The sequence below is a fragment of the Somniosus microcephalus genome, chromosome 4, assembly GCF_052327205.1.
Source record: "Somniosus microcephalus isolate GS21.2 chromosome 4, FLI_Smic_1.0, whole genome shotgun sequence".
Lineage (NCBI taxonomy): Eukaryota > Metazoa > Chordata > Chondrichthyes > Squaliformes > Somniosidae > Somniosus > Somniosus microcephalus.
This window is the reverse complement of record NC_140990.1, coordinates 200949723-200971821: the sequence shown is the minus strand read 5'-3', so window position 1 is coordinate 200971821 and position 22099 is coordinate 200949723. Positions and strand designations below refer to the sequence as shown.

The 22099-nt window shown below is 43.4% G+C and overlaps 1 protein-coding gene and 1 long non-coding RNA gene across 10 annotated transcripts in view; one reads left to right on the top strand and one right to left on the bottom strand.

Annotated features, from left to right (window-relative positions):
* The first annotated feature begins 766 nt into the window (after positions 1 to 766).
* Positions 767 to 13912, top strand: LOC147120134 (uncharacterized). The gene is made up of 5 exons (XR_015078127.1): positions 767 to 2170; positions 5023 to 5242; positions 6362 to 6480; positions 9932 to 10109; positions 11133 to 13912. It is a non-coding gene; the product is annotated as an uncharacterized LOC147120134 (long non-coding RNA).
* Positions 6633 to 22099, bottom strand: part of LOC147120133 (calcium-responsive transcription factor-like) — a 73557-nt gene continuing 58090 nt past the window's right edge. For 7 of the 9 annotated variants that reach the window (XM_085985698.1, XM_085985700.1, XM_085985699.1 and 4 more), the window contains 4 exons: positions 19679 to 19754; positions 17636 to 17766; positions 15484 to 15862; positions 6633 to 8995 (listed from right to left, as the gene is read on the bottom strand). In XM_085985698.1, coding sequence (XP_085841824.1) covers positions 8895 to 8995; positions 15484 to 15862; positions 17636 to 17766; positions 19679 to 19754 — 687 coding nt within the window. In that variant the 3' untranslated portion in view covers positions 6633 to 8894. The remainder of the gene's footprint in view (positions 8996 to 15483; positions 15863 to 17635; positions 17767 to 19678; positions 19755 to 22099) is intronic. The other 2 variants (XM_085985703.1, XM_085985702.1) reach the window with 2 other exon arrangements.

Below are 22099 nucleotides of genomic sequence, written 5' to 3'. Positions count from 1 at the left end.
GCCGCGAGATGTCCAAGCAGTCGAGCGCCGCGCCGATCCATCATGCATTCTGCTATCCATTAGCCAAGACTCTTACAGGCAGACTGTCTCGGGAAAAATACAAAAGCAAAATACTGCGGATACTGGAAATCCGAAATTAAAACAGAAAATGCTGGAAATACTCAGCAGCTCAGGCAGCATTATAGAGAGAGAAACACTGTTAACGTTTTAGGTCGATGACCCTTCGTCAGGACTAGAAAAAGTTGGAAAAGAAAGATATTTAAGCAAGTGTGGGGCGGGAGAGGAAAGAACAAAAGGGAAGGTCTGTGATAGGCTGGAAGGCAGGAGAGATTAAGAGACAAAATGGATGATGGTGCAAGGCAAAAGGAGATGATAATGGGACAAGTAAAGAAACAAAAGATGACTCTAGATGAGGTGTAAATGGGAATAGCAGAACCATCAGCAGCTGCCATGTACAAGTGCCTAATAGAAACATGAGGTGCTGTTCCTCGAGCTTACGTTGAGCTTCATCGGAACAGTGCAAGAAGCCGAGGATGGAGAGATCAGAGTGGAAGTGGAGCAGAGAATTAAAGTGACAGGCGTTTGGTCTCCCCAATGTAGAGGAGATCGCATCGTGAGCAGCGAATACAGAATAGTAAATTGCAAGTACAAGTAAAGCGCTGTTTCACCTGGAAGGAGTGTTTGGGGCCCTGGACAATGGGAAGGGAGGAGGTAAAAGGGCAAGTGTTGCATCTCCTGCGCTTGCATGGGAAGTGCGGTGGGAAGGGGAAGAGGTGTTGGGGGTGACGGGGATAGGGCTTGGGTGGGATGGCTGTCGGTGTAGGGACCGGGTGCTAGGGTTTGGATGATCAGCCATGATCTCGTTGAATGGCGGAGCAGGCTCGAAGGGCCGAATGGCCTACTCCTGCTCCTAGTTTCTATGTTTCTATGATAGAGGAGTGGACCAGGCTGTCGTGGAGGGAGCAGTCCCTTCAGAATGCTCAAAGGGGAGGCGAGGGGAAGATGTGTTTGGTGGTGGGATCACGCTGGAGGTAGCGGACATGGCGGAGGATGATCCTTTGAATGTAGAGGCTGGTGGGGTGAAAGGTGAGGACAAGGGGAAGCCTATTGTGGTTCCGGGACAGAGGAGAAGGGGTGAGAGCACAAGTGTGGGAAATAGAACGGACACGGTCATGGGCTGTGTCAACCACGGTAGAGGGGAATCCTTGGTTGAGGAAAAAGGAAGACATATCGGAAGCACTAGTATGGTATACCTCGGCTCCTATTTTTTTTATTTAAATTTTTTTTCTCTCACATGGCAGCCGTTGATGATTCTGCATCACCATTTACACCTCATCTAGAGTCTTCTTTGTTTCTTAACTTGTCCCATTACCATCACCTTTTGCCTTGCACCATCATCCCTTTTGTCTTTTAATCGCTCCTGCCTTCCATCCTATCACAGACCTTCCCTTTTGTTCTTTCCTCCCCTCCTCCCTTTCCCTGCCCCTACACTTGCTTAAAAACCTGTTACATCTCCAACTTTTTCCAGTTCTGACGAAGGGTCATCGACCTGAAACGTTAACTCCGTTTGTCCCTCGACAGATGCTGCCTGACCTGCTGAGTATTTCCAGCATTTTCTGTTGTTATTTTGGGAAATATACACACTTGCTAGTACAGTATATTAAAATTTTCCAGAAGGCTGTAACTTCTGGACTCAACATTGAGTTCAACAATTTCAGATCATAACCTCTGCCCCCATTTTTTCCAGACGGCAGCTGTTGACGATGATGATTCTGCCATTCCTATTTACACCTCTTCTAGGCCCATTACCATCTCCTTTTGCCTTGCACCATCATCCCTTCCGTCATTTAATCACTCCTGCTTTCCACCCCATCACAGACCTTCCCTTTTGTTCTTTCCTCCGCTCCCCCCTTTGCACTTGCTTAAAACCAGTTACATCTCTAACTTTTTCCAGTTCAGATGAAAGGTCATCGATCTGAAACATTAACTGTTTCTCTCTCTACAGATGCTGCCTGACCTGCTGAGTACTTCCAGCATTTTCTGTTTTCAGATTTCCAGCATCCGCAGTATTTTGCTTCTGTATGGAAAGTAAACCTGTGCTACAGGAAATGTGACATGCCACTTCAAAAAAAAACAATGAGCCGGGATGAACCAGAAAATTATTGGCCAGGTAGTGTTACTTTAGTTGTTGGTAAATTCCTGTAGTCTATAATACAGGATAAAATTACCAATCACTGAGAGAATCTTGAATTAATCAGAACTAGTCAGCAAAGATTTCTAAAGAACGCTACTGAGTGTTTCCAGCATTTTCTCTTTTATATTAAGGATTTCTAAAGGGCAGAACTCAACCGAGATGTCAGCCTGGATTATGTACTCAAGTCTCTGGAGGACTTGAACACACAACCTTTTGACTTGGGTGAAGGAAGTGCATGAATGTGGTTTATATGGATTTTCAAAAGCATTTGATAAGGTACAATATAACAGACTTATGGTAAAATTAATAGCATATGGATTTGGCAGGGGGTGGGGGGGAAAATATGTCCACATAATAGAGAAATGATTGGGGGGGGGGGGGGGGGGGGGGGGGGAAGATAAACAGGGGTAAGGGCAAAAGGAAGTGCCTCAACTGGAAAGATGTGTTGAGTAGGTATTCCACAGGGATCTTTGTTGGGACCACTTAGGAATTGAGAGAATATTAAAGTTTGCTGGTGACAATTGAGAGATGTATATTGTGACGAGAACTGTGAAAGGACACAGATAGGCGAGCTGGATGGGCAGATAGGTGGCAGTTACAGTTCAATGCAAAAAAAAGAATGAAATAATACATTTTGGAAGTAAGAGTTAGGAAAGAAAGTACACGTTAAATAGTAAGATGTTAAATGGAAGTAGATGGACATTGGTGTGCAGATATGTAGCTCATTAAAGGTGGCAATTCATGAAAAGGTCAACAGAATCCTTGATATTGAATCTGAAGGCATAGAATATAAATTCAAGGAGGTAATGTTGAACTTGTACAAGATCTTAATTAGGCTGAAGTTGTAAGATGGTGTAGTTTTGGCCACCCCATTATAAGGAGGATGTAAAACACAATGGAAACCACAAAGTGCAGAATTATTAGGATTATGTTATTGGAGATGAAGGTTTATTATTAAGACATACTTGAAAAGTTGGGGCTTTTCCACTAGAGCCGAGAAGGTTGAGGGGGGGACCTAATTGACAGCTTCAAAATTATGAAGGATTATGATTGGGTAAATAAGGATAGATTGGTCAGGAGATAGTAACACGAGAGCTCAAATTTAAGATAACCATAAAAACAATTAAAGGGTAGTTTAGAAAAAAATATTCAAAGTGGTTAGAATATGGAATTTTCTGCTGCAAATTTGTTGAAGCAAAGCCCATAAGTACCATAAAAATGGAAATTAGATAGCTGCTTGAAAAACAAGAATATTAAAGAGAGTATACAGAGCAAACAAGAGAATGGGATTGGATTAGGTGCCACATGTGGAGCAGAGATGATGGTCTCTTTCTATGCTGTAACATTCTGTACCCAATCCGAGTGATATTTAATATTTCATTACAAGAGTTTGTAATGATATGTAAGCTGGACACCAAGGGCTAGATTTTCGGGGAGCCGTCAGGCGGGGTTTCAGGCAGGGGGGGGGGGGGGGAATCCCGACTTTGGGGGTCCCGCCACCATCCCGCACCACGTAAGTTTCAGGGGCAGTGGGTACCCGCCCCGCACTGGGACCCGCCGAAACCAGGCGGGAAGGGATTAGTGCCAATTAACTGCCTGTTAACAGGTAGTTAACAGGCAGTTTTTAAGCCTAATCCCCATTTTGAGGGGTTTCGTGTGGGTTTCCCGACGGCTCCAAACCACACCAGGTTAGCGAGGCGGGCCGTCGGGTTGAATGGGTTGGAGGGGTCGCGATGTCGGCGCTCAGGTGAGTGACGGGTGCATGAGTGTAAAGGTAAGTGTGTTTGGTGTGTCTAAAGTGTGTAAAGAACTTTTACTTACCTGTACTTACCTTTACAGCCTTTCTTCCTGTAGCCGTCGGGAGCGTATCACTCAGCCGGAACTGAAAGCTGAATGGCTGCGATCTGTCAAAAGTGACAGCCTTCAGCTTTTAGTGCTGCTGAGATTTCTAAATGAGTCTGCGCAGAAGGACTCATCTTAGAAATCAGACGGTCAGTGTTTCACAGCTTCAAACAGCTGTGAGACACTGATATTTCATATGTCAAGAAATCTTGACAGATGAAATTTCAGTCTGTGACGTCACCTGTTGCCGGGTGGCCCTTAATTGGCCTGCTGAGCCCGCTGGGCAGGCTCAACAAGGTCAATCAAGGGAAAATCGCGCGGATTGGCCGGACGTCGAAGTGGGCGGGTCAAGAACCCGAAAGGGGAAGTCCTGCCTTCTTCCCGACAGGTTCGACAAAATCGACCCCCAAAAGTCTGGTTTGTAAAATAAGAGTCAATTTTTCTACTTTTGTGTTTCATTACGTGGAAGCGATTGTTACTGAATTGAAGGTTTTTGATTAATTATCATGTCTCATTCCCTATGCCATCCCTATCCTACTTCCTGCCCAGTTTTGGATTTGGAAAAAGAGGACAGCCCTTTTTAAAAAAAAATCAATCATCAAGCTCTTGCTACATCTCAATGCTGCTTTAAGGTCTGTAGATTTGAAGTTTATTGGCATGTTTCTAAATTGTCAATCTCACTTTTGAGTTCTACTTGAATTTTAAACCACTTAAATACACTTGAAGACATTAAGAACTGGATAAACCAAAATTTCCTCCAACTTAATGTTGACAAAACCAAAGCCATCCTCTTTGGCTTTTGCCGGCACCAACATGCCTTTTCCCCCAAATCCATTAAGCTCTCAGTTGCCACCTCAGGCCAAGTCAGATGTGGAACTTTGGTGTATTGCTTGATCCCAAACGGAGATTCTTCTAGTATATTTGTTCCATTATCAAGACCTTCACGATCAATGACTAATTTTGAAATGTAGTCTCTTATTTTGTAGGCAAATACGGCAACCCACTTGCAGACAGCCAGGTCCCACAAACAGCAGTAAGATAAATGATTAGTTAATTTGTTTTGATGGTATTGATTGAAGGATGAATGTTGGCCAGGTTACCCAGGAAGAACTCCCAGCTTGTCTTCAAAAAAAAGTGCCATGAGATCTTTTACATCCACCTGGACAGGCAGACAAGGCCTCAGCTGAATGACTCATCTGAAAAATGGTACGTGCCACAATGCAGAATTCCCTCACCTACAGCCACTTATAACCTAGTTTTAGAACAAACTGGTATCTGATCACAAGTGTGGCTTCAAAGCAAATTGGTTTATTTGCAATAACCCGAATCTTATGTTTTAGAAATGGGGCAATTCTCAATGCCAAAGAAGTTAAAGCACAAAATGCACTTCAGTCAGCATCTGAGCGAGGTTACCAACTGCTATGCAATTCCAACATTTTCTGTTTCTATTCCAGATTTTCAACACACCCAATTTTTCTTTTTACTTCATAATGTTATGGCGTTGCCTTTGATACATATTTTTTTGAGCTTTTGAAAGGCTATGCTACCTCAATGAAAATTTAGCCTCTTGTGGCAAATCTGATCAGTTGCTGATCTGAATACATACCTTTCTCAGAGCGTATGCAACAATTGATGACAAAAGCAAAATACTGCAGATGCTAGAAATCTGAAATAAAAACAAAATGCTGGAAATACTCAGCAGGTCAGGCAGCATCTGTAGAGAAAGAAACGGAGTTAATGTTTCAGGTCGATGACCCTTCGTCAGAATTGGAAAAAGTTGGAGATGTAATAGATTTTTAAGCAAGTGTGGGAAAGGGAGGAGGGAGGAAAGAACAAAGGGAAGGTCTGTGATAGGATGGAAGGCAGGAGAGATTAAAAGACAAAAGGGATGATGGTGCAAGACAAAAGGAGATGGTAATGGGACAAGTTAAGAAAAAGATGACTCTAGATGAGGTGTAAATGGCAATGGCAGAATCATCAGCAGCTGCCATGTGAGAGAAAAAAAAATTGCCGAGGTTATGGTCTGAAATTGCTGAACTCAATGTTGAGTCCAGAAGGCTGTAAAATGCCTAATCGAAAGATGAGGTGCTGTTCCTCGAGCTTACGTTGAGCTTCGTTGGAGCAATGTAAGAGGCCAAGGATGGAGACGTCAAAGTGGGAGTGGAGCGAAGAATTAATGACAAATGTCATTTTATTACCACAGTATCCACGGAGAGACTACCGTTTGGCCAAATCCTTTCTTGTTTTCATCAATGATCCAGTGTACGTCATTGAAACCTATGTTGCTGATCATATAACCCTTTACCGTGTATCTTAATTTCCCAGTTGAAAGACAATCAACAGCCAAATCACTACAGGTGGAATTGGGTATTACATGGACACAAGACCTGTTGTCTTCAGCACTGAGAAAGACTGAGCTGGCCAAGTTCTCAACTCATGAAATTGTGAGTGTGATGTATTGTACCGTGGCAGCCTTACACAACAGCAGCCTTGTACAACAATTATGTACATCAATCCCACTCACTGTGAGCACAGCAACTGTTCTCAAAACATAATTTACTATGTGTCTAAATGAAAAGACAGAAACAGAGACAAATTACAATTAAAAGTGGCTTTATTTGAATTATTTTACTTCTGCTGTAAACTTTCATAAAACATTGCAATCTTCTGCAAACACGGATGTACTAAACATTATCTGTGATCAAACTTCACTGAAGTACGTGTACTTCTGTTTAATGGCTCACATGTCAGGTAGATTTGTGTAATCAGAAAAGCACAATTATCGCTCCAAATGTGTTACAATCAGGATAGAGTGTATTGGCAGTTCTCAGTTAGCTTGCTAAAAGGACAAGCAGGGCAGCAGAAGAGTTGGTCCTACCTTGGCCGAAATAAAGTCATTCCATCTGTTTCACACTACAGGAAACTTTTTTTTAATCCGGCACTGACGGGACCGACGTGGTGCCGGTTCATCAAAAATTCCGGATAACTGAACGCTATAGTAAAAGATACGGAGAGCTGACAGCTCCGTATAAAGCAACAAACCCTGTTGCTTAGCAACAAGTTCAGAACAATGGCCACAAGTTGCAAGCGTCTCTGTGGCTTAGCAACAGCTGCAGCCACACCCTTGCACAGCAACAGATGGAGGAACGCAAGTCAATATGAAGTAAAACCTACTCCTGAATTTTGCCGGTTAACCGAGATTTCCGGTTATTTAGGTGCCGGTAAATTGAAAGTTTCCTGTACTGGAATAAATCATTTTATTACTGAAGATGTTCTGTTGGTTTAACCACTCGATCATCATCTCCTCACGAGGTGCATTTCTCTTAACTTCATTTTTTTTTAAACTGTGCATCTGTTGTGGTGGTCTTTAAAGCTTCCCCAAAAAAGGAAAAAATGGGAATTTTGAAATGCCGCAGGCAATCATTTACCGATAAAATACACAATGTATGTTTACATTCAGTTGTCTGTTTAATTTTTGTAGATAACCAGATGATGGTAAAAGCTTCAAAGTCAAAAGGTGGAATAGTACTGAAATAGATGCTTGTAGCAATTATTTTCCCCTCACCATTAAAGAGACCCACACACCCAAAAATGTGAAGAAACTTCTAGTGATAGTTCTGCCATGGTTGCACTTGCATCGTTCATCGCTAATTAAAGGCCTGTGTGTAAGACTTGGAATAATGTCCTCACAATCACAAGGTCTGGTCAGAGGTTGCCTCCAGATCACAGTGCCCATTACAGAACAAAGCACCTCAATCACATTTACACTGGCTTACACATTAAGAGCTGTACATTTCTCCCAGAACTCTCCTTCCCCTCCAAACAGTCCAGGACCTCAGAGAGTTAATATACAAATACAATGTACTTCTCTTCGAATCCAACGAGATAAAGAAATAAAAATGGTTTCTTTAATTGGAACTTTGCACCTCTGGATTCCTGCTACTTCATGCCACGAGCAAACGTTCCAAAACAGTAGGGACTGCTACTGACAGGAATCCAGCAAAGCAAGAAATTTGCTCCAACACATCCACTCATATGTCAGGCTTCAGAAGAATACTTTCTGGTGGTGAACTCTCAAAGGCTGTAGGTCCCAGAGCTCAAACCTTTCCAAGCTCTGCATGTTATGTCTGTATTAGAAAATCCCGAGAGGCTTCCCCTCCGCAGCTTTGAAGATACCATGAGACACCTCAAATCTGCCTCCTTCGCTGGCATCAAACAAGCCACCAGCCAGTACAAATCAGTCCACATTTTTCCACTGTGTTTCCAAAAATTTCAGAATAAATATATTAGTCTGATCAGATCCAGCATGCTTTTAATTCATGTACTCTCATCAGTGTAGATCTGGTACCAGCACCAGAAATACCTATAGCTAAACACTGGCAAGCAGCAGCCTTGTAGTGGAAAATTGTACTTATGGTGATCCTTATGTTGCTGGCACAGGCTCCAATACCAGCTGGTGAATGCTGACCTGCAGAAAGTGCTGATCTGTTATTTGTATTTGTTGATATTTCAAGGATACATATTGGGTAGACCATCAAAACTGAGTGTATTTCTTTGAGCAGCTGTTTTTTGTTAAAATGTTCAGATGCCCCCACTGTTCATTCTTATGGAGTGGGCTGAGCAGAAGATTCATGCATATGACAAAAATAAAAAATAAAAATCTTGCCTTGCAAAATAGGCAAACGTATTCCTGTTACTGGAGTGGAAGAAAAGCTTTAACCTGGTCTGTGTCTGCCACCAGGATCTCCCATATGTTCCATGATAGCTCAGGAATCTCCCCACACCAGGGTGCTATTGAGCACTAATCACTGGGAACCACCGGTTTCTTTGGTTGCATACATGGAGTGGATGAAGATCTTCAGTCTCCTGGTCCAGCTATCCCAGGCATGCAGGACCCAGCTGCTGGTAGACTCCCATCTTCAGATTCCACTTTCACTTGGCTAATACAATTGTCCTGGGCTAGAATCACATTAAAAAAAACAAGTCAAGTGAAGAGCAACTATACGGACCAAAACAACAGAAAATTGGTTATTAATAAACACGTTTTCTTTCAAATGGGTTAGGGAAACAGATACCAGTATCCATGTAATAAATTAAAAATTGTGTGATTAGGATTTACTGTCTGTGGTGTGGTATCAGTCAGAATGTAACACTTAAAAACAGAAATATGCGGTCTGAAATGTCACTTAGGCATCAATTTTCAAGAGTATTACGTGAGGAAACTTTGAAATCAGCCAAGAGAAGTTAAAGTGCATATCCTTCCATTGGCTGAGAATTGTTGGCAATGCAGTTAAAACAGCCTCCTTTCATTTTACCCAGCAACTGGATTTCAATTCCAACTCCAGATGAAGTAAAGCAAGTCATCTTATCCAGGGAAAGTTCCAGTACTTCCTGAATACGACAGCCGGGATATGGTTGGGGGAGGCATTTAATCAACCATTGACCTCAGTGCCCTGAACTCCTTAATCGGAGGGAAAAGTGGTGCAATCTGGCGACTGGCTGGCTGCATTCATCCTAAACCCCAAATATTTCCATATTGGGATCAAACAGTCCCACAGAGTACCTCAGGATCAACACTGACGAGGCTCAGTACTAGTACAGAGTGCTGCTGGTCAAGCTCATATCTACATATAACAGGGTACTGGCTGTTGTCTATCTGAGGAATTAGGTTTGCCATTTCCCCTTTATGAAAAATTACACCAAGGGTAACCCTAGACTCTCCTAGTTATGGCAGAGTTATGAATATATCTAGTTATGAAGCAATCTGGATAATGTACTATTTGAATCATGAGTGTAGTGAGCTGGGGGCATTGAGCCTCAGTTCCAGCTTAGGTCTGTTAGGTGGGGAAGGAGTCTGAGCAACATGTCCTAATTTGCCTTTCTTGTCTTCTTCAGAGAAGAGAGAGGAGTCCAGGTGAACTTCCGAAGTAGCTGATTGTCTGAGAAAACTAAAGCCTGACACATACCTAGCCTGGACAACACTAGAGCTGCCCTGATAGAAGCAAGTACCAGTGCTAATCGATTGTTGCAGGGATTGAATGGTGGAGGAATCTGAGCCTGTTTAACAAACAAGGTACATGGTACAAAATGACTTGTAATGACTTAAAGCATGAACAGCTCTAAGAAAGCCTCTGATTTGAGGGAAATAACAACAGAAAATGCTGGAAAAACTCAGCAGGCCAGGCAACGTCCGTGGAGAGAAATTAGAGTCAACGTTTCGGGTCAAAACCCTTTATCAGATTTGAGGGTCTTGGGTGACAATTTGTTCTTTCTTTTACAAGCAGGTTAATGGTGATGGTGAACATGGTCTGTGACCAGAACTGCTTCTAGTGCAGGCATATTGTCAAAATGGCACCTGCTCTGAAGCTGGATGCCCAGTTTTGAGTTGCTAGATCTGTTCTGAATAAATCCCATTTAGCACAGTAGTAGTGCCACACAACAGTGCAGCGTAGATTTACTAGAATGCTACTTGTGCTCCAAGGGTTAAATTACGAGGACAGCTTACACAAACTAGGGTTGTATTCCCTGGAATTTAGAAGATTATGGGGTGATTTATCGAAGTTGTCAAGATATTAAGGGGAACTGATAGGGTAGATAGACAGAAACTATTTCCGCTGGTTGGGGAATCTAGGACTGGGGGCATAGTCTAAAAATTAGAGCCAAGCCTTTCAGGAATGAAATTAGGAAACACTTCTACACACTGGACATTTTGTACTTCCGCAAACGGCAATTGATGCTAGGTCATTATGGAATTAGGTCACAAATCAGCCGCTCTCACTGAACGGCGGAACAGACTTGAGGGGCTAAGTGGCCTACTCCTGTTCCTATGTTACTATTCCTACTTGCCCTGATAACTGAATGGCTTGCTAGACCACCTCAGAGGGCATTAAGAGTCAACAACATAGTGTGGGACTACAGTCATGTATAGGCCAAACTGGGTAGGGGCCCAATCTTAAAACTAGCAACTGGCATGGACCAGTGATGGCAACTGGATATGACGGCGGTCAAGGGAAAGTCACAGCCCAAAATGGTGCCAGTAAAAAATAGCGTAAGAATTTTACTAACAAAAACTATTTCGTGGGATTTATCCTCTCAGCAAACCCGGGAGCCACTCAAGATGAAGAACACTGAAGCTAACTTTCACTTTTGAGGCACATAACAGAACTGCTGCCAAAGGGAAAGAAAGAACAGAAGATACAGACTAAAGTACGGCCTCTTATTCAGTGCATCAGGGATCAAGATTGTTATTTGTGCAATTTTTCTTGAAGTCATATTGCTTGATTTATTCACCCGCAATCCCCAAGTAGATGAGGGCTAAAATTCTATTTTACATGGAACATCAAAAATTAGGAAGAATTGTACAACCTTTCTTGGACATAATAGTGTTTGAGAAGCTACATTCTGTAATATTGTTCTACCAAAACTTAAAATAGGCAATGCACATATTCTCCTCTTTGTAGTGCTGACTGAAGACTAAACCTATAGTATATGATAGAGAATGCTGTTTTTTGTATAATTTCAAAAGACAAGTTTTGGAAATTTATTTCAGTGAGGTTCATTTGTCAGCTTGGCTGAATGGTAGCATCATCACCTCCGAGGCAGAGGTGGTTCAAGCCCCACTGCAGCTCTTGCACACACAAGCTAGTGCTGAAGGGAATGTGCATTGTTGGAGGTTAAACTGAGGCCCTGCTAGTCATTCAGGTGGACATAAAAGATCCCACGACATGATTCAAAGAAGAGCAGGGAGTTTGCTTGGTGTACGGCCCAACATTTCGCTCTTAACCAACACCACCAAAACAGATTAACTGGTAATTTATCTCAATTGCTGTTTCTTGTACCTTGCTGCGAGTACATTTGCTTTGTTTCCCTGTATAACAACAATGACTACACTTCAGAAGTAAGCAATTTGGGATGTTCTAAGAACATGAAAGATGCTATATAACTGTAAATTTTTTCCTTTTTCCTTAAATCAAACACGATTCACTCCTCATCCCATAGAACAATGTTTAACTGTAAGATTATGAGACACGGCAGAGGGAAGATTGATGTGGATTACGTGCTAAATGAAAGCTCTGGGAGCAGGAGTGAGATCTTGGGGTTTGGGTAGTCAAGTCACTAAAACCATCAGCACAATGTTTCCAGGTTGTTAAAAAGCTAAAAATCTTGAGATCATAGCAAGTATAATAGAGGTAATTTTAAATTTATTTCACACTGGTGAGACCACATCTGGAATACCATGTGCAGTTTTGGTCTCCCCATTTCAAAAAGGATTTTCAGCTATTGGAGTAGGTACAGAGAAAGGCTACACAGTTGATCCCAGAACTTAAAGGAATGACGTTTGAGAAAAGATTGACTACCCTTGGTCTATTCTCTCTTGAAAAAAGACTGAGGGGATATGACGGAAGTGTTTAAAATTATGAAAGGTTTGGACAAATTAGATCCAGGTAAGCTTTTCATGTACAGAATTTAAGCACAGGGAATCATACCTACAAATTAAGAACAAAAGAAAATAGGAAATGCAGGAAGAATTTTTTTAAACTAATAGGGTGGAACAGATTATTGATATGGGTGGTGTAACAAGAAACCTTAATGTGTTTCAAGAAGGAACTAGACAGGTACTTGTCAACAAATGAGATTCAGAGTTATTAGAAATGCACCAAATGGGCATACTGTGGATCGGTGGGTTAGGTGGATTGAAGGTCTCCTCCTGCTTAAAACTTGTTACTATGTAACCGATATGCAGTGGGATCAATGCGGAGTGAAATTACTGAATTTTGTATAAATTTAAGCAACAGTAGTATAGAAAATTTACAAATGATACAATGTGCATAGTGGTTAATAATTTTACCAAATCAATGTGTTGCACCCGATTTAGATGTTTTGGGAATGGGCCTTTGTGTGGCAGATGTCTTTCAATATGGACAAGTATTTTTTTTATTTGTTTATGGGATCTGGGCGTCGTTGGCAAGGCCAGCATTTATTGCCCATCCCTAATTGCCCATGAGAAGGTGGTGGTGAGCCGCCGCCTTGAAATGCTGCAGCCCGTGTGGTGAGGGTACTCCCACAGTGCTGTTAGGAAGGGAGTTCCAGGATTTTGACCCAGCGACGATGAAGGATCGGCGATATACTTCTAAGTCAGGATGGTATATGACTTGGAGGGGAACTTGGAGGTGGTGGTGTTCCCATGCGTCTGCTGCCCTTGTCCTTCCAGGTGGAAGAGGTCGTGGGTTTGGGAGGTGCTGCTGAAGAAGCCTTGGCAAGCTGCTGCAGTGCATCTTGTAGATGGTACACACTGCAGCCACGGTACGCCGGTTGGAGGGAGTGAATGTTTAAGGTGGTAGATGGATGGTGGTACAAAGCATACATTTGGTGTTGGGAAGCTCCAGTTGTACTAACAAACATAGGGACATAAGAAATGTTCCATGCCGGGCTACCATTATGGTTATGGATCAAGAAGAATACTTGGGATATTAGCTGTCAACTCATTAAAGGTTCACTACGGGTATAATAGCATAGTGGTTATGTTACTGGACTAGTAATCCAGAGGCGTGGACTAATAATCCGGAGATATGAGTTCACGGCAACTGGGGAATTTAAATTCAGTTAATTAAAGAAATCTGAAATAAAAAGCTGGTATCAGTAACCATGAAACTACCGGATTATTGTAAAAACCTGGTTCACTAATGTCCTTTAAGGAAGAAAACCTACCATCCTTACCTGGTCTGGTTTATATGTGACTCCAATCCACAGCAATGTGGTTGACTCTTAACTGCCCTCTGAAATGGCCACCAGCAAGCCACTCTCTCGTAACAAAAAAAAACTGCTATGATGGACTGCAGCAGTTCAAGAAGGCAGCTCACCACCACCTTCTCAAGGGCAATTAGGGATGGGCAATAAATGCTGGCCTTACCGGCCATGAATGAATACATTTTTAAAAACTAGCAGCGAGAGATGACTATTAGGAAGACAAATAGGGTTGGAGGTTGCATTATTAAGGTCGAGTACAAAACAAAGAGCACTATACTCAGGTTATACAAGGCTTTGTATATATCTATGGTATAAAGTTTTGGAAACCCACAAGTGACAAAGGATAAAGGGGTAAAAATTGGGTAGCACCCCATTTAATTTTAGCGCCCCCGCGGCCGATTTTCCCAGGTAGCGCCCCGAGAGGGAGGAGGGACGCTACGGGAAGCGCCCCGCGTCCCTCTTGGGACGCTGCGAGACAATATTGCTGCGGCACGTCGCGCCGTGGTACTGCAGGCCTTCCTCCCCTTATTAAAGGGGAGGGGCCTGGCGTAGCGCATCCCGGTGCCCAGCTGGGCCACCAGGGATCGGGAGTGCTGGCAAACGAGCAAGGCACTCAAGAGGAGTGCCGGGCTCACGGAGAGCAGCCGACACCCCGCGGGGGGACTTCACGGGGGCCGGGGACAGCAACGGGGGCAGATGCTGGCAGGCGGCCAGCAACAAAAATGGCTGCCCACCACCTCCCCTTTAACTAGCGCCACCCCGGCCGCAGGTAGGCCCCCCTGACCCCAGCGGACATAGCGTCCGGCAGTAAGTTGGGGGGCGCCACCCAATGTTACAGCCGGGGCACAAACGGGTCACTGCGCACGCCGATGAGGTCATCGCCACACGGCGCTAACGGTAGGCGCAAATCAACCAAATTTAGCCCCCAAAGACTTGAGAAGGTGCAGAAAAATCAGAATGATACACAGCTATAAAGGCATAATTAGCAAGATTGGCTTCAAGAGTTTGGGCTATTTTTTTTTTTGTTGAGAGAAAGGCAGGCTTACAGAAGATATTATAGAGGTTTTAAAATGAAGGGGGGATTCGATTCTGTCTTACTTTTTGGGGTGGAACAGGGTGGTAGGACTAAAGGACATGCATATAATAACCTTAGGGAAGAAATTCTAGGTAATATTTATTTTATCAAAAAGTAATCGCCCTCTGGAACAGACCACTGAAGGATGCGGAGGGTATGGATTTACTATAGTCTACTAAAAGGAACTTGAACTAGTTCCTGTGCGGAAAGGATATTTCCAGTTGCAAAAAGTAAGTCGCTAGTTAACTAGGATTTGAGTAATTATATATCACAATCTCCTGGAGCTTTGCTGCCTTAAGGATTCAAAGAAGAATATCCAAGAATTTTTTTCTGAAATACAAAGTTTTTTGCTTGGTTTGGGAGGTGGGGGTGGGGGGGTTGCACCATATCTGGATAGGGTGGATCTGATAGTCTTTTCCCATCCTTCCTTTCAAATGTAGCAGCTAGAACGCAATAATAATTGAGAATTTCTTTTTTTAATTTAGGGATTTATGATGAGATTTGTTTAAATTTCAATATGTGAGACCAACCCCAAATTGTGAATTAATTAAACCTAGGATATCTCCAAACAGACTTAAGATTCAAGCACCAAGTTTCATTAACAAGCAAAAGTAACTAAACTTACTGACTGTGGAAGGTGATGAGGCTTCCATGATCTGTACAGGGATGGTCTGCCCAGATCCAAGCAAGATCTGGTGAACTCCTCCATCAAGGCCAGTGTCTCCACAGATAGATGCTCCTACTGTTACCAGCTGCCCCATGCTGACCATATTCTGCTCGGACACTGACACACCAACCAAGGCTGAAGCTGCGGAGTCGCAACCTGACAGCGAGCTGCTGAGCTGCAGGAAGTGAGCTTGGCTGAAAACCTGCTGCTGCTGTGAAGTGGGGCTGCTTGAATCCAGCACTGTAGAAGGGCTGCTGATGCCTGGTTGGTGGGAATTCAATGTAACAACTGCTGTGGTTGTGTCAGAAGAAGCGAAGGTTGACTGCAACTGTAAGCCCTTAGACAGAGAAAGAAGAAAACAACTTGCAAACAACAGTAAATGACTTACTGAAAATAACTAATACTTTGAACGAACTTCAACCTGCCACATAAAATAGAAATTGCTAAAGGGAAAGAAAATCACCTGTGACACAATCCATTTACGAAAATTCTTGCCCGGGGTTGGGGTTGACTGAGGTAAGCTGGAACAGAATGCAATCCAATGAGCCATTGGTTGCACTACATGTAAAATTGGTTTCAGTTTAACCGGATATTGAAATGTCAAAATTCCTAAGCTTTGATGAAAACTCCTTTCTATGTATGCAGTGGCTGAAAGGGAGGATCAAAACCTGCTAACTATCAAACCAAAGAAATTATTATAACAGATAGAATTTTCTTTATTGTGGGAAACAACAGACATAGGTCTCAACAGGAGAAAAAGATCACATCAAGGATGGTCTTCAGCAGAAGAGAAAAATCAACTGACCATCCAAAGCATGAATTTTCTCAAAGTGAGTGCCAGTTGCCTTGATGGTTTCATGGATAAATGCACCATATTATGTGATACTATGCCATACAGATCAGAAGGTCCTAGGTTCAATTTGCAGTCTACGCTGAGTTAGTTGTCTCTTTCCAGGCAGCATTTGGGGTGCTACAGTTGCCTCAGCACCTCTGATTACAGAGGGTGAAAAAAAAGTCAAGACTTCCATTCATGATCGCTAATCAGTTACCCCTGCTGGAAAGTATGCATGTGGACATCAGCTGAGAACAGCACTGGGCTTCGCAGTGATGTTCTTTATGGCTCAGTAACCTGGCGTAGGTATATGTATAATGACCACTTGGGTACCAGGTGGCTGCTAGAATCATGGAACTGTGCCCAGCAAGAGTCAAAATATTCAAGAGAAGTATGGGAGGGTCAAAGGGACAGTGCCGCAGTTGCTTTTCCTCTCCTGGGATGATGGTAACTCCTATTTGCATGTGGAGGTTCAATGAAGGAGGAAGAATTGGAGCTGTACTGATGTCTAACACACAAATATACAAAGAATTGACACTTTAAAACGTACATACACACACACACACTCAACAACAACTTGAATTTACATAGCGGTCTTAACGTAGTAAAACGTCCCAAGTCGCTTCACAGGAGTATAATCAGACAGAAATTGACACCGAGTCAAAGCAGGAGACATTAGGAGAGGTGACCAAACGCTTGGTCAAAGAGGTAGGTTTGGGGAGGAAATTCCAGAGCTTAGAGCCTAGACGGCTGTAGGTACTTTTGCCAATGGTGGGGCGAAGGAAGTGAGGGATGCACAAGAGGCCGGAGTTGGAGGAACACAGTTCTCGGAAGGTTGTAGGGCTGGAAGAGGTTACAGAGATAGGAAGGAGTGAGGCCATGGGGCGATTTGAACGCAAGGATGAGAATTTTTTAATTGGAGGCGTTGGTGGACCGGGAGCCAATGTAGATTAGCAAGCACAGGGTGAATGGTGATCAGGACTTGGTGCGAGTTAGGACACGGGCCTCAGAGTTCGAGCTGAAGTTTACGGCGGGTGGAAGATGGGAGTACCAGCCAGGAGAGCACTGGAATAGTAGTGTCTGGGGGTAACCAAAGCATAGATGAGGGTTTCAGCAGCAGATGGACTCGAGCATTAGGATGCTAATGAGTTCTGAAAATAAATTTGAATGCAGAACCTTTTATGAGGGAAAGGGGAGTTGTTGGAAGAACACAAATCAGCACATCCAGGAAACGTGGAGATTTAGGTTTCCTTTACTAGAACAACATATTGATCTGACCTGTAATTGTGCAAAAAGCTTTGGTTGCAGTGAGGAGAGTGAAGATGGAAGCCGAGTTGCCTCTGGAGATAGTGTATCTGCCAGCTGGGCTGACTCCACCTTTGTGATGATTGAATCAGCTGTGGTACTCTCTGTGGATTGACAACACTCATATGTGAAATACGCATAATATCTTTACCGTTTAAATTTTTTAATGTGATTGTTTAACTTCCAAGTTTTCTCCAATCTGGCTGGTCACTGCCATGTAACATCCTCCAGGCAGCATACTAGAACAAGGCAATCTAGTCCGCAAATACCACTACATGCCAAACGCATGCTGAGAGACTGCGAGAGCGACTGCCTCGCATCATCCCTATTGCACATTGCTAGGGGTACCTGGGCGACAGGCATCACTCACAACTGAGATGTAATGAACTGGGGGGTGAGCATTCTGCAGTAACACTACAGGGGAAAATTCCAATCAGCTTTAATAAAGGCAATCTGAGGGCATGCATTTTATGCACACTTTCTTATATGACATCATGAAGTTCCACTCTAGCAACACTGGATGCAGATGTGACAGAAGCAGAATCTCATTAATCCTTCAACAGTAAAAATGTTTGTATTTTTTTTTATGGTCTCTGCCAGACAAAGTATTGTAAATTTAAGCTGGACTTCAGTTAGCAGTGTTCTTAAAAAAGTTCCTTTGTTTTTGTGGAGGAAAGAGACAATACATAAATTTTGTCTCGGGATATCTACATTTCTACAGAAGCTGCAAGAGTTCCATTTGTATTGGGGAGGGGAGACAATATATGAATATTGTTTAGGGCTATTTACATTTCAAAGGGGAATATTGGTTTCTTACAGAAAAATTAGTAAATGCATAAACAAGTTAATTGTATCAGAAATTCCTTCATGTTTTTAAGATGGCATCAGAATAATTCAAATCACTTCCTACATACAGGAAACTTTCTGATATCCGGCACTGACGGGACCGAGCTGGTGCCGTACCATCAAAAGTGCCGGACATACCAGCGTTAATGTTGAGAGATACGGAACTGAAAAGCTCCGTGTGAATCAACAAACCCTGTTAACAGCTTCAAAACCATCGGCTGCAGCTGCAAGCGTCTCTAGCTGAAGCTGTTGCTATAGCTACAGACCTTGCAGTGCCTGACTGGGAAAAAAAAAGCAACAAGAACTAAAAAAACTTATAGAAAACGGCTCCTGATTTTTGCCATTAGATCAAGTATTCCGGACATATAACCTCCGGATAAACCAAAGTCTCCTGTAGAAGGAAATAAGAATGGAAGAGTTATTCCAGGCTTCACTGGGAGTCCCTATACTCCCTCTTGCATGGTAAGCCAACCTATAGTCTCCTCACACCTAATGATTAACTTTAACAGTCTCACACAGAGAGGCATGCTGTCTGCCAATCGTCTTCGCCAGAGAATGTGCACAGTGAAGGAAAGAAAGAAGTTGCATTATAGAGCGCCTTTCATGACCTCAGGACATCCCAAAGCACTTTACAGCCATGAAGTACTTTTGAAGTGTAGTCACTGTGGTAATGTAGGAAATGCGGCAGCCAATTTATGCACAGCAAGGTCCCACAAAGAGCAATGAGATAATGACCAGATAATGTGTTTTACTGATGTTGGTAAAAGGAATAAATATTGGCCAGAACTCCCCTACTCTTCTTCATATAGTACTATGGGATCTTTTACATCTGACCGAGAGGTTTAACATCTCATCTGAAAGATGGCACCTCCGACAGGGCAGTACTCCCTCAGTACTGCACTGAACTGTCAGCCTAGATTATGTGCTCAAGCCTCTGTAGGGGATTTGAACCCACAACTTTCTGGCTCAGAGGCAAGTGTGCTACCACTGTCAAATGGAGAAACTTAAAAAGAAAGTGACAGTTGATCTCAATGATCATTCCTCTTTTCTCTCCTTGCTATATTCTTACATCTTAAATAAAGGTAAGAGTTGTCACTGTCAACTCTTGTTTCACAATACGGTTATGGATTAGAGACCAAAATGCTATTTAAAATTTGTATCAACACTTACCATCCCCTTGTGCAGATGCAAGTGTGACTGTCACTGTCTCTGTGTGAAGACTCCCATTAGAAGCCGTCCATTGCAGCTGGAAAAATAATCATCTTTATAAGTTAAACAGAAATAGATTTGAGGCAGCACAGAAGTCAGTGACTCAGCCAATGTTGCTCTTACACAGGCCACTACTAAGGTTACAGCTGCAATCTATAAAACTGCTCCTCCCCCAAGAATCACTACTAAGGTTACAGCTGTCAAAGCTAAAACTGCCCCTCCTCCCATCACAGCTGTTTTTCCCCCAAAGTCTGTCCCATGCAGCCACGAAGGTTTCGGTAAATGAATGCATTTTGAGTGCACTAATCGACTCATGCAGCTCTGACAGCTTCATTAGTGAGTGGGCTGTCAGTAAGTTAAAACTGCGTATTTACCCCTCGGACAGGGAAATTGCAATGGCTCGGACGACACTGACCACCAATTCTTCCAGCTCTTGTCTCATCGACCTTATTCTCAATGGCCGCCCTTATTTCTCCATCCGGCTCGGGGTGCTCAAGAATCTATGCAGTGATGTGCTCCTGGGACAGGATTTCCAGAAACAACACAAAAGACTCACTTTCGAGTTTGGAGGGTCAAAGCTGGAGCTTACTATTTCCAAAGTATCGTTTTGTGCACTTTCGGCGGTTTTGCTCGACGAACCCTCCTGGTTTGCCAATCTTTCCCCCCCGATGTAAGCCCTTAGTCAATAAATCACGACGTTTCAACCAAGATGATCAATCCTTTATCGAGGCAGAAATCTCTCGCCTTCTAGCTGACGGTATCATTGAGCCATGTTCATCTTCCTGGCGGGCTCAAGTCGTCGTCGTCAAAAATCCTCTGAAGCAACACAAGAAACGTCTTTGCATCGATTACTCGCAAACTATTAACCAGTATACCGACCTGGATGCCTACCCACTACCACGCATCGATGACATGGTCAATAACCTTGGTAACTGCAAGGTATTTTCAACCTTTGATTTAAAGAGCGCACATCATCAAGTACCGTTAAAGGACTCTGACAAAAAGTATACGGCTTTTGAGGCCAATGGTCGGCTTTACCAGTTTTGTCGCCTTCCATTTGGGGTCACCAATGGGGTGGCTGTCTTTCAACGGGCAATGGGTAGCCTAGTCAAACAGGAGAACTTAACGGACAGTTTTCCATATCGGGATAATATCACCATTGCTGGTCATGACCAGAAGGAGCATGATGCCAACCTCCAGAAATTTTTTGACGTTCTCCGTCATCGCAACTTAACCTTAAATGAGTCCAAATCTGTGAAATCAGTACCATCAGTCAACATCCTTGGCTACTAGGTGGGCAACGGTGTCATCAAACCAGATCCGGAGCGACTTCATCCGCTTCAGGAGCTCCCTCCCCCCACGAATCTCGGCTCTCTTCGTCGGGCACTCGGCATGTTCGCCTATTATGCGAAATGGATACCCCACTTCTCCGACAAGATCCAGCCCCTGCTTCACGCAGTCATTTCCATTGGAGGCAACGGCTATTTCAGCTTTCAACCTCCTCAAGTGACAACTGGAAAAAGCCACGCTTTGTTCCATTGATGAAAATCTTCCTTTCGTGGTCGAGTGCGATGCATCGGATGTGGCGATCTCTGCTACCTTGAATCAAGGTGGTCGACCCGTTGCATTTCTGTCCAGAACTTTGCAGGGTAGCGAGCTCCATTATCCTCCTGTCGAGAAGGAGGCTACGGCCATCATCGAAGCGGTACGTAAATGGAGTCATTTTCTCGCTTGTCGCCATTTCACACTTATAACTGATCAGCGCTCCGTGGTCTTTATGCTGGATAACCGGAAACGCACTAAGATCAAGAATAACAAAATACAACTCTGGAGGATGGAATTGGCCACCTTTGGATACACCATACATTATCGACCCGGCAAAGAGAATGTGGCCCCGGATACCCTCACGCGGGCATTCTGTTCTTCTGTGTCAACTTCGACTCTGGCGGATCTTCATACTGACTTATGCCATCCTGGCGTTACCCGTATGTTGCACTTTGTGCGATCTAAAAATCTCCCATTTTCTACGGAAGATGTGAAAAGAATGTGCTCCTCCTGTAGAATTTGTGCAGAATTAAAACTGCAATTCTTCCGTCCATCGGATGGCTCGCTTATACACGCTATGCAGCGACTCAGCATTGACTTTAAAGGGCCATTGCCTTCCTCAACGCGAAACACCTACTTACTGACTATGGTGGACGAATATTCACGCTTTCCCTTTGCTTTCCCCTGTCCCAGTATGCTTACCTCCACAGTGATCAAATGCCTTGATCAAGTCTTTTCCCTTTGCGGTACGGCCAATTTCATCCACTCTGATCGGGGTCCCTCCTTCATGTCAAGCGAACTCAAAAGTTCTCTCTCCCAACGGGGAATCGCCACAAG